The sequence below is a fragment of the Polyodon spathula genome, chromosome 12 (assembly GCF_017654505.1).
Source record: "Polyodon spathula isolate WHYD16114869_AA chromosome 12, ASM1765450v1, whole genome shotgun sequence".
In the NCBI taxonomy this organism is placed as follows: domain Eukaryota; kingdom Metazoa; phylum Chordata; class Actinopteri; order Acipenseriformes; family Polyodontidae; genus Polyodon; species Polyodon spathula.
Window position 1 is genome coordinate 10,952,083 of NC_054545.1, and position 13,427 is coordinate 10,965,509.

The 13,427-nt window shown below is 37.6% G+C and overlaps 1 protein-coding gene across 9 annotated transcripts in view; it reads right to left on the bottom strand.

Moving 5' to 3' along the window:
- Positions 1 to 13,427, bottom strand: part of LOC121324459 (homeobox protein Meis2) — a 67,228-nt gene that overhangs the window by 28,848 nt on the left and 24,953 nt on the right. For all 9 annotated transcript variants that reach the window (XM_041266366.1, XM_041266367.1, XM_041266364.1 and 6 more), the window contains one exon: positions 10,741 to 10,886. In XM_041266366.1, coding sequence (XP_041122300.1) covers positions 10,741 to 10,886 — 146 coding nt within the window. The remainder of the gene's footprint in view (positions 1 to 10,740; positions 10,887 to 13,427) is intronic.

The window sequence follows — 13,427 nt, forward strand, 5'->3', positions numbered from 1 at the left end:
GTTACCGGTCAAATACCGCATTGACTACAAAGTTCTGCTGCTGACTTTTAAAGCCAATACAGGTACCTCTCCCTCTTACATTTCTGAGTTAGTTACCACATACACTCTTAGATGTGCTTTGCGGTCTTCCGATGCCGGCCTTTTGGTTGTTCCCCTGACTAAACTGTGTACAGTGGGTGACAGGGCTTTTTCCTCCTATGCTCCTAAACTGTGGAACACAGCTCCTTCTGAGATCCATCATTCTGAGTCTTTGTCTATTTTTAAATCCCGCCTCAAAACGAATTTGTTTAAATTGGCATTCTTATAACTTTTACTGTCATTTAACTTTTAATTCCAACTGTTTTAATATATTTTGCATGTTTTCACTTTTGTTAAACGCTTTGCGATATACATTTATGAAAGGCGCTATATAAAATAAAGATTATTATCATTATTACATTGAAGAAACTAAATATTCTACTAGAAGTCACAGGAAACATCCTAGGGATATAGGTTCCCATTGAAATTTGTCATTCCAATTTCCAATAGAGATGTATTCAGTGTAATTGCTTGTAAATCACGAAGACGTTATTATTTTGCAACCTTCTGTTCAGTGTGAACATTATTTTAATGAACAGTTAGAATATCCTAAGTAGTAATTTTGAGGGAAAAAAGGGTTTAGTTTTGCTCAGTCTAACACCTACAATGGCCCTACCATTCCAAAGCACTTACATTGAACCAATCAGCTTTAGCTGGAAATCAAGGACCTCCTACACCCAGTGTCTTCTGGCCTTTTACCTGGAGTGCATCACCATTAGGGTCTCTTTTTCATTAGCTTTATTCTCAGTCAGGCCCAACAGGAAGCAGGAGTGATCCTGTCTCATCCCTGGAGGTTGCTCATCAGCTAGCTCAGCTTACAGCAATAAAAGAAATGGAAACATCGCTGTGCTGACCTTTTCATTACAATCGTTTTTTTTAAACTAACGAAACACAAAGCCAAGAAGCAAAAATAACACCCTCCACTAAAACAATAATCTGCATGTGTGATAAAAATAAATGCTTTGATTTATCTACCTGACTGACATGCAGCTGTCAAGTGATCCCACCGTCTCTTTTTAATGGCCTTTTTAATGTTGGAACTTACTTTATTTTGTATTTAACAGCTTATATGGGTGCATTAGAAACATATATTAAAGACTAGAAAAAATAAATCCTTTATATACCTCTGTATTGGATTAGTTTTTAGCTTCAGTACTAATCTGACATTTTTACTAAGTGCATGCAGATATGTTAGCCCCTACATTTTCAGCCCATATTATAATGACCCTACAATACCCAATTATTTGGATTATTATTTTTATTATTATTATTATTATTATTATTATTATTATTATTATTATTATTATTTATTATTATTATTATTATAAAAGTTCAAAGTTATGTGAAATAACCCACAAGTATTAACAGGATCTATTGCTTTTGTTATTATAAGAAACTAAGCAAATTAGTTCAGGCCTAAAACAAATTAAAAGTGCAAAACAAGGTCATCAGCCTTCCCGGGAATGGCTGTCTGGTAAAGCCTGAAACTCAGATGCTATTGACAAGCGTCTCACTTCTTTTCAACCGCTCTGCAAGCCCCTATTGGAAGAATGTAACATAACCACTCACAGAGAGAAAGGTAACCTAGGGCCTCGCATCAGGTAAACTGAAGTTGACTAGAGGTGTAAGACAGCTGCTAGTTCCGTTTTAATTTTTTTTTTTATCTGACATTGGAACAATTAATGATGTAATCAAGCTATCAACTGCAGACTTTGACCAGCGGGCACTGCATTTAACTGATGTCTTTAAATTAGTGGTAATGGGCCCTATGGATAATAATCCTTCTATTCTTCACTTGTAAAGAGACAAAATATCCAGAAAGGAAAACCCAGACAGCTCACAACTCTTAATCCAGGTTTCCTCTGCTCGGATGACTGCTGTTTTTTTGAGCACAGACTGGAGTGTTTGGAGCTTTTCTCTCTCTCTCTCTCTCTCTCTCTCTCTCTCTCTCTCTCTCTCTCTCTCTCTCTCTCTCTCTCTGGGATTTGCAGTATTTTGATTTTTTTTTATTTCCTCTCCTGATGGCCTGAATTGGGGGGCCTGACCTAAGCCGTGATTGATGGTAATGTCTCAGGAAGCCATTTCCCAGACAGCTTTCCCCATATTCTTCTTTCACTCTAGCAATCAGAGAGGTGATCATAATTACAACAAGGTTTGAATCTTTTCTTTTTTCCCCACAAAGAGTAAAATGACTTTCAATATAATTTAATGCAAAGGTCTAATAATAAGAATAAATAATAATTATATAAAAACAACATCTTGAAACAAATCAGCTTTGTCAGATCACTCGAATTCTCACCACTTAAGATACTCTGCCCTACTTCCATTATTGTAAATGGCTGCTCAGCCCATTATACAGCTATTACAACACAGATCTAATGTAGGTATGTTCTATGGCAGAATTGTTAACATCTGTGTAAAATGTATGTGTGTCTGGGGGTGTATATACACCCTGAACAGTGGTTTGAATTTTTTTGGATGTACTGCATCTATATCTATTTTTCTAATTCTACTCAAGCTGTGACTAAATACCACTGTAATCTGTCTGAATCCAGACTTCAAAATGTTTCTGCTTTACACTCTGTAGATAATAGCTTACCAAACTGCCAGTTACAGGTATCTGCTATAGAAATCGTTCAACTAAACATGACATGCGTATAAAAAAATATCAAAGGCCTTGAATATCCCTTGGAGCACAGTCAAGACGATTATTACGAAGTGGAAGGTGTATGGCACCACCAAGACCCTGCCTAGATCTGAGCAAGAAGGAGACTGAGCAGAGAGGCTACCAAAAGGCCAATGGCAACTTTGCAAGGCTTTTATGGCCAAGACTGGTCAAAGTGTGCATGTGACAACAATATCCCAAGCACTCCACACATCTGGCCTGTATGGTAGGGTGGCAAGAAGGAAGACATTACTCAAGAAAGCCCACCTTTAATCCCGTTTGAAGTATGCAAAAAAAAAAAAAACACAGGAGATTCTGCACTGAAAGTTTTGTGGTCTGTCGAAACTAAATGGAACTTTTAGTTTTTACCAAATCTAGGTGTACAAAGGTGGTAGAGACCTATCCCAACAGACAAGAGCACTAAGGGAATTAAAGAGCAAGAGTGTGATAGGACCTTTCAAAGAATCCCAGACAGTAACATGTTAAACATGGACACATAAAAAGGCAGAAAGAGAAAGAGAAGAGCGTTGAAGTGATTTCTGTTCCTGTCTGTCAGGTTTTCTGAAGTGACCCTCGGTCACTGTGTCATGTAACTGGAGATGACAGGGATTCTTCCCTGTCCTCCATGACTTCACTAAACAGCCATCTGAAGACAGCATTCAGCATTGTGATGGTCACGAAAAGTAAAGAAGATATACTTCAGGGCCAATCTAGGGACAGTAAAACACATACTCCACGGACGGGCCTGACAAAAAAAAAAGCCAAAAGCAGGTCTGAAGAAGACGTAAACAGCTCGGAGTTATTAGCCATACTGAAGTGTCCAACACAAAATAAAGTAATAATGCATATATAAGAGGATTCCGGAGGATAGAGCAATACTCAGCCCTAGAGGGCACAGATTTCTGTCTTTATGTAAATCAGTGCCTGTCACTGCATGCATGATTCACTGCTCAGTGTACTCTTCTGTGACGAATGAGTCCCCTTAATTTGGCGGTGATTATGCGGGTTGCTGGCCCTCTAAACCCCTTTGAACTTGTAATTGCCGCTGGTTTAAATAATGTACATTAAGGGGGATTCACAAAAGTGTGGATAATTACAGGTTTTGTATATTTTTTCTTTACAAAAAGAATGGGGCTTCGTGGGGGCTGCATCAAACTGTATCTTACCAGAGCCCTTTATCTAAATAATTGTACAAGCTTGCTTTGTAAGGTTAAGAAACAAAAAGGTTATTTTCAAAGCCTTAGAAGCCCTAGGGAAAGAAGGGCCAACAGACTCCATGAATATTCATCGCTTTGCACATCTGTAGCAGCCTTGCTTGCCTTTTTTTTTTTTCTTTTTCTTGGCGATTTGGCATAAAATGTTTCTTAGATTAATTAATTTGCAAGCGTGTATACTTCATAAAATATGCTCAGGCATGTCAGGAACCTTTTTGCTGAACTTGTGCTATAAATGTAACCTTAGACGTCTACATCTACTGTGCAAAATGTATTCTTGGGAGAAATTCTCTTCAAACCGTTTCCCCTGAACTGCCAAAAGGATGGCAAATTTCAGACCACAACAAATTAGGCTGTTTTTTTCTTTCTTAATGTACACATGTAATTATGAAATCAGCTGATAGCAAAACACTATACAGCAGCATTTTTTTTTTTAATGACCTCAAGCATTACTTGGTAACAGCATGAGAACAACCTTTACTTTTGAAGAGAGCCTAAAAAATAATTAAAAAAAAGAAACACAACACAACTGAGCAGCCTGGGTCCCCTGGCAAACCAAACAGTATTCAGAAACGGTGTCTGTTTTTGATTTTGCTCTGTTTCCCGTTAGCTTTTTTTTTTCTTCTTTTACTCTGCATTTTCCTTATCCTGGTGTAAGATGAATATCAAAGGCCCTGTACTATTTGTAAGCCTCTAGCACATAACAACACCTCAATGGGATGTTTTTAGATCTTGCGTCACAACATGGCAGCCTATGATTAATGGCAACTGTATTGACAGTCAGGGCCCTTCCGAGAACCCCCTCAAGCTGTGCCGAGGGGATCACAAGAGCAAAAAAAAAAAACGCTTCCAAAAGGATTCTGCTGTAACCCTAAACACTCTGCAGTGGCACAGACAATCACATAAAACTGAAAGAAAACACACACTATTTGCCTGTTTTCTATGCCAGCCTACACAATCAGGAATATCAGTAATTGCTGCAGGTTAAGCACTCTGTGAATCATTTCTAATACTGAATAAATATTAATACCTTAATACACATGTGTAATTAGGAAATATAGCTCTTGCAATATATATTTTTTTAAGAACTTACCATTGAAGTTAATAATCAAGACAGACCGTTTTGTTATTTTTTTTCCTCAGGTCACTGAAAATGCAGTCACCTAAACAGACAGAAATTCCTATATTTCATTTTCCAGGTCCTATCTTCCTGCAGAGCTGATAGGTGCCAAACATAAAGCGGTCAAATTGGATTGACCTGGTTTTAAAATGTATTACACCGTGCAGTATAAAAGTGTGTATTTATATATCTATATATTTAATTGTATATGCAGACTTCTGCTGTTTAAAAAGAAAATACACTTTTGTGTGGAAAACATATATGTCAGTTTTCTATCCCCTGCTGGTCGTGTGAAAATAGGTTTATGTAAACATCCTGCATCAATCACGGAATTTACAACTTAATCAAAAGACAGGTGACAAATTACAAAATCCACAATGAACAAACTGTTGCTTTAAAGTGTGGCAGGAACCCAACCATTTGTTTGAGTGACAGCTGCTTAAAATTGCATGTCCTGTAACACTAAAATAAACAGAACACAATACTGTGTATTTAAAACTACACAATAGGTAGGAGCCACACTGCATTCCATGGATATAAGATTCCATGAGCAAAAAAAGGTCTTTGAAAATATAAAAACATAAATGCTAAGAATTCCTTACGGCCTAGTCTCTTCCTACACTTAACTGTGTTTAATGGTGCTGTATTTAATTTCTATTGGTACCATAATAGATACACCCCTCTGAAGCAAAATTGTGACATATCTGGATTAGGAATTAAGTGAGAGGGGTTGAAATCTATGTTATAAAACAATTTATGGTTATTATGTTTTAATGTCATAATAAATCTTTGAAACTGCTTAAGACTTCCCCCAAATACTGTAAACAAGGGTTTGTCAATCACTTTCAAAAACTCACACATACCACAAGGATTTCAAGTGAATTTAAAGGTATCAGCCATGAAATATAAGGTGAGGTAGCCTGCCATATAATTATACTGCCCACAATAAAGTGGTTATGTGATTTAGGCTTCTGAACTTCATACCGTTCTTTTTTTCAAAGGGGCTAAGCTTTTGGTGTATCTCAATAGACAACACATATTAAAGGGTTTTTTTGTTTGTTTGTTTGGTTAAAATGGAGCTCTTAACAACCCCCTTTGGCCCCATATAAAGATAGCAGGGGTCTGTCAATTGGTTTAACTAATGTCTCCTGAAAATGTTATCGCTACATTTTCAGTAGGTTTGCCTTGGTTCCTCAGATTAGTTACTTAATGTGAGAAAGAGGCAAGAGGCCAACAGATGGTAGACAGAGTTGACTTCTGTCCTCAGTGCAGCCTTCATAGAAAGGGAGACATTGGAACATTGTTTGATAAAGGCAGAGGCTTTGCAGGCCCCTTCAATAATTATCTGATAGCATGGTGACTGATGAGCTCAAGAACATTGTTTTTTTTTTTTTTTTTTTTTTTTTCTACACATGGTCTGTGCGACAACCAAACTGTCCCTGGGTTGCTATGGGTGACCAGAGTACTGATTCCAGTCTTTGCAGCAAACAAGCACATGACAAATGAGTCTGGGGGCCTCACTCAGCCCTAAACCTTGGTGACCCCCTGCTAACCATCCCCCACAAATACTGAACAATTTAACTACTGAAATTAACACAAAAAACCCAGTGTGAACTGAAAAATAGTGTGTCATGGTAACATTGTTTCCTACCAAGTTGAATAAAATTCACACACAGACATAAAATTTGAAGAAAAAAAACAGACCTGTCAGCTCTTGTACTATGTTTAAAAGGTTAGCAGATGTGTTCCACCATCTTAATAGCACTGATGATGGAACAATACGCATGGATTAAGCAGGGCACAGACACAGGCCACAAGTAAAAGGGTAAATGTTTAGTCTACCTATATGGAGGATTCTCATAATGGTGGACTGGTCTTTTGGTAAGGCAAACATCCGTTATCAGGGATAGCAACACTGCCAAGGTCATTAGGAACATGGTAGTTTAGTTTATAAGATTAGAGACTTGAAGATGGCTTTACTCACCAGAGCTTCTCCACGGAGACACATGTGCAAATATACAAAATTTCAGTTTGCCTAAATATTACCAGTGCTGTTTATTATTCTGTAATCTCAATTTCACAAACATTTTCATGGTCTTCAAAATAACATGTCACGACATGCACTAAAAATACAGTAACATTGTATACAGAGGACCTTGGGTATAGTAAATTATAATATACACATTATGACACCACGCTTAAAAGACATTTAACAAATGGTCTATTGCACATTTTATACAGAGTGCTCTCATAGGATTCAATTTGCCTACCCTTACATATAGAAACATACACGCTTCAATATAAAGTGCTTTATTATATTACTATGTATTGCAGCTAGCCTAATAGTTTATGTTTAAGCTTATAAGGGACATGAGCAGCAAGTGGTATCTTTGTATCTGAGTACTTCCTGTTTTCATTCGTGGTGAAGTCTCATCTTTGCAGGGCAAACAGGGAGCACTTGAAGGGGGAAAGTCGGGGCAGCTGAGAGGCTAATTAAGTGGACTGAGGGCTCCTCTACATAAAACACAAGGGCACTTCCGAGTCTCTGAATAAACCAAGGCCGACTTTGAAGTTAAAAAAAAAATCTGCCTTAACAGTAAAGTTTACTTTACTGATAGTATAATCTCCCTGTAGTATTGAAAAGCTTATACTAAGAGTATGGGATTTCCCTTTTCCCTCCACAATTGGAAGTTATCCAGAAAATAAGACAGAACCAGTAGCCCCTCATTGGACAATGTGTATTTTTTATGCTTATTATAAGACCACACGTTATTTTTTTTTTTCCTTCAGGACATATTGAATGACAAAAATGCAGAGTACGAGCAAAAACACATATGTCATCCTAGTACTAAGAAATACATCAGGGCTTTTATTAGTAGTGATTTGTAAATTAATATTAGCAGTTCCTAAGGGAAACTGGGGGGGGGTAACTGATTTTTGTTATACTGAAACTAACATCTAACAATTGTTACTGTTGGTCTTTGTTGTTTTTTGGAGGGCTCCTTTTGAGCTTTTCAAAATAGGTGACAATGGCTCGGGGTTGAGAACATATGTAGAAAGACCCCTGTGGTTAATGGGAAAAGTTGCTCCATGCCAGTCGGGTGTTTGAAGAAATACAACCAGAGTCCTTTTATTTCTCGCCAGTTAATGAATGCATGAATGCCAGAATGCAGCAATAGGCCATTCAAGGGCCAAAGTCCTCTAGCAGTTCCCTGCATGAACATGGAAAATTCATTTGTTTAACAAATTAAAATAAAAGAGGGGGAAAATTCAATTAGTCCCCTTTTTCACTAAAAATATAAAGGTAGGTTTAAAGGAGGGGATTATTGCTCGTAACAGAACGGGTCAGGCTTTTCAGATAAGGGACAAACAAAGATTCAAGACAACATCTAAGAACATGGGGAAATAATAAAAGGAGAAAAAGGGGGCTTGAATCCTGCATTATCATGAACAAAACTACTCCTAGACATGTCTATAGGGCTTCTCTCTATTTTTTCAATACCATTTTAAAACAATTCAAAAGAAAATTGAAGCAAGGCCTCCAAAGCTTTGTGAGTCTTTTTTTTTTCTGTTCCAAAGAACGCTGTCACCCTGAGAAGGACATACTTACATTCTTTCGGTAGAGGGGAAAGCCGCCTAATGATCTTTCAATAAAGCAAGAAAACCTAGGAACTGAGTAAATTAACTAACAGACAGACGTTGTGAGTTTATATATATATATATAGATATTATCTATATATTATATATATATATAATAGATAATATGCACTGTGGTAGGTGGCTTTGCTTGTGCTTCCAGCTTTTCTTTTTAACTGCTAGCCCACCAGCTTTCAGCTTGTTGTTGAAAAACTCCCAGCAGTTTCTCTCCCTCACACTCATTCAACTTCCAAATTAAAAACATTTTACAGGTTGCTAAACCTCCAGCTGAGGTGATGTAGCAAAGAACAGCTGTGAAGTAATTTTGATAATGATGATAATAATAAGCACATGGCAAGGTTCAGGGATTTTCTGTTGCAGCTTCAGTGCTTCTGAATAGACAAAAGTGATTAAATACTCCTGATTATCCCTGACCAATATGTAATGGATTTACGGCCCTTTCAATTAGTCAGTATTTGCTTAGGACTTATTATTTTGTCTTTGGTTAGGTAATCAGCCTTAGGACCCATGTTCCATCAAACTCCTCCTGGGCAAAGCGGGCACAGCAACAGGGGGCACCTGACCTCCATGAGGGCTAAGGCTGGGAGGCAGATCGACCCCTGTGTTCTGGGGGAGTGAACAGTCAGTCCTTCAAATCCTGACCCCACAGCCACAATCAATACACCTTCATTTACTAACAATGTCCTTACATCAAAGTGGCAGTCGGTGAAAGTGGATCCATTCCCCTATGCTTGTTTTAGCTACTCTTCTGGTAACTCAGTTCACTGATCCTTGACATTAATCAGACATTTAACATGTATCCCCAACCCCCGACTGTAACTAATTCTGAGCAGCATGTAACTGTTTAATACGGTGGCTGATTTTATTGTATTTGGTGATGTATATTTGTAATTGACAAATGTTATTTTGATTAAGCATTCTGCAGTGTGAAGTGCAAATGCAAACATTCCACTCCGCAGAAATAGACATTTTCAAAATACATAAAACTGCAACTGTTTATGACAAGGGGAATATTTTATATATTTTATTTTCATTAATCTAACAAACTGTTTGAATTTTCATAATTAGAAATGTTAAGGAATTCTCAGAGGGACGCGTTTAGATCAATGAACAGTACTGCAAGGCTTGAAGGAAACCAATCCAAGTCGTTTTAAAACAGACGACTGTAAATGTGAAAAGTAGCGCACATTTTACCTGAATTGTTATTTTTACAATCATAAGCTCTAAAGGTGGTTCTAGTTCTATGGGAGTAACAGGCGCAACACGAATGTTCTCCCTGGAAGAAGTAATGCTGGTGTATTTCATGCTATCATAAAACAAAGCAGTCTTGATTGAAAAACAGTATGTCCAAAAGCCCAAGTGATTTTACCTCCAGTTGTCTACAGAACACCAGTACATAAAAAACATCTCCAGACAGAAGATTGTTATAGAAAGCGTTACTATTTCCACCTAACTAATCCCCAGAAGTGAAATGTCTACCTTTTAAGATAATGGATGTGAAGAACAGCAAGAATATTCTTCTAATCTTTGTATTGTAAAGCAGGAGTCAACCAGAACTAGAAGCTTTTTGTCTGCATTAAACCATGCAAACAAACACTGGAGGTATACCAGACAATAAACCATATTAAAAAAAAAAAAAACAGCCTTTTTAATAATATTCAAGAAAAAAAGAGAAAAAAAAGCTTTCATTTCTTGTAACTGATTAGGAAATGTTATAATTAGGTTTACTTTCTAATGTAAATGAAGTGGTTGATTACATGAGGATGTACTCTGGAATTACACACCAATTTGATATGGTAATCCAAGCAACTTGTTAAATATAAAACAAACAAAGACACAAGCATGAGTTGTTAACTAGGAGTTTAACCTCATTTGTCAGCTGTTGATTGAGACAGATACACACACAACACTACATGGAACACACAAAACACCTTCACGGCAAAGATAGAAGTTGTTGTAACACTCATTAAATGGAATAACCTTAAAAACAGCTTATGTGCACTCACTGTGAGGTGTTGGAAGAGCCAAGCTCTCATGATATTTGTTGCTACTTTTGGAAAAATGCCCCGTTTTTTCTGCCGTTTTTTGTCTTTGTCTGGATCGTCCTCATCACCTGTGCCAGGTGAGGCCACGCTGTTATCTAAGCCGTCACCTGCAAGTGCAACAAATAAAAGTGGAGAATATAAATCAAAGGTGTAACCAATTACCAAGATACTAATGAAGCTGTATTTTGATTAGATACAACACCATGCTTGTAAAATTCTTCATTACATTTAATTGGTGATATGAATAATAAAACATTGAGACACTACATCACCAAATACTGGCTTTATACACTCTGCACAGCCATATATCATGATAATTAGAAATGTATGATTGACACAGTGTAATTACCCTTTGTCGATTAAATGTCCAAAGAGAAAATACTACCCAAAGAAGACACTTTAAAAATAGATGTAGAAATTAAAAAAAAAACATTATAAATTAACATTTTGTAACAATTAATGTTTTGCCTAATATATTTTCTGAGGTGACACATGTCACAGCTCAATGCACATAACGGGCTGCAGACAGAAAATGTGCATGACATGACAACTTTGGCATCCTCTGCATTAATGTCTATCATCATTTTATTTAAAGAAGAAACTTGTGCCTATCAAGGTAGGTTGCACGCTTTAAACTGAATTTTCCATTCCTAGCCCTCTCTCCTTCCAGCTTTTCCATAGCATTAATTGTGCATTAGCAAAAATGATTTACTTTTAACAGTCATAGTTATTTTTTCTTCCCCTCAGGCAAAAATGCCTTGAAAGCCTTCCTTGAGGGCATCTAAATTATGTATCTGAAAAACTCCTCCACTAGGCTTTGCAGGACCCCTACTTTCTTAAAATTCACACTTGCATGTCTTCCTGTTTTTGGGGAGGCATCAATCATGAGCACCTATACAAGTCATATTCGCGCATAAATATTTGAACTAATAACATTAAAAAGGGGGAAAGAAGAAAGATCCGACTGGTGGCATAATCAAATGTAAAATAAATGAAGAATACAAGGACAGCACTGAAGCTCTCTCTTTCTTTTTTCTTTCTGAGCTGTGTTTTCCTTACACATCATTAGCCCAGAGCCACACGAAGGAGGGAAACAGAGAAGTGTAGAGTTTGTGATCCCTGCTGGTGTTTAAGAAGCTGAAGTCCTGTGAGGACATCTGGGAATTGCACTGAGATTATGTGTTTTGTAATTTAAGAATAGACATTCATTAGCAACAAATGCCACAAATCCCATGCTAAGTAAAATCCTTGTTCAGGAAAGCCTAAAACAATAAACTCAGGACTAGATGTAGCCTGTGCTGGACACAGCACAGCTTCCTGATGAATGCAACAGAGCCTGCTCAGCTAACCCCACTGTTTTCTTTAAATTCAAATAATAATAACAGGACCAAACCAGCTACAAACGGGTCTGCTTTCTAGCTAATAAACTTTTTGCAGGGGCTTTTCCTCGTCTATCACCCACCTTCCTTGACCACAGAAACTGAAAAGCCACAGCAAAGAGCTGGCAGATTAATTTTATTGACGTTTCCATTTTCACTTCGATGTGATACCCTCCCTCACAAGGAAGAGGCAACCCTGTAGTACGTACAGACTGACATGTCACTTCATTATACAGCCACCCAGCCCCCTAAAGCAAAATAGGGCTCCCTTTTCATTGACGCAAGCACTTTCACCGGATTCTTCATGAGCTGCAAACTTTTATTTGCCTCTCTTCCTAACACAATATACGCACTCATGTAGACAAGCAGATACAAAAAAAAATAATAATAAATTAAGGCGAGCCAAAGAGGTGGAAATAATCATAAAAATGAAGCCGGATCAGAAAAAAAAAAATATTCACACAACCTCATTACATGTGAAGAGTGCTGGTGATTTAAACCCACCCCCATTCCCTTCTTATGTGCCAAAGAAGGAGTGCTGCAGGGCAAATTGTTCCAAACGCTAATGGCTTTTGACTGTTCCTTGGCAACTCTGGCATGTTAACCTGTGTGTCTGTGTACTCCAAAAAACAGAAACTGTAAATGTCTCATCATCTGTCCATGTGACACAGATGGAGAGTGGCTATTAGGAGCCGGGTGAAGGGCCCGGGGGATGTGAGGTGCTGTAGTGTAGCCTCGGGCAGTTTTGGAAAAGCAGTGCCCCAACAGATGAAAAATATACTCAATGTGCTCGCAATGCAAGTATGCATATCCTTTTGCATGTGAGGGGGACATGACCTCAGACTAAACTCAAAAGTTATCTAAAATTATTTAAATTCATTTATGGTGTTTCTTTATTAAATTACAGCTTTTGACTGTGTGCAAATGAGTCTTTTTTTGTAGTAAGGAAAACTGTCAAATGAAAGTTGAGAGCCTTTTCTTATTCAAGGTAAATGCAAAGTGAGGCCATGTGTTGCAGGGTCCTGGGTACAGTTTAGCCGTACTGTGTATGGGTTTGTACAAAAGGTGGCAAGATTGACTGCTTTTAGCCCACTGTGAGTAAACAGATCCTTGGAATACCGGAAGCCCAATGTCAAACAATTGTTATGGAACTGCTATGTAAGAGTTACTACAAAGGAACTGTAAACTGAAATTAGGGAGCTGGTTTCCAGAAATCCAGCATGCCCTGTTTTATATCTCTAAGCATTAACCTGCTTTAAAAAAAAAAAA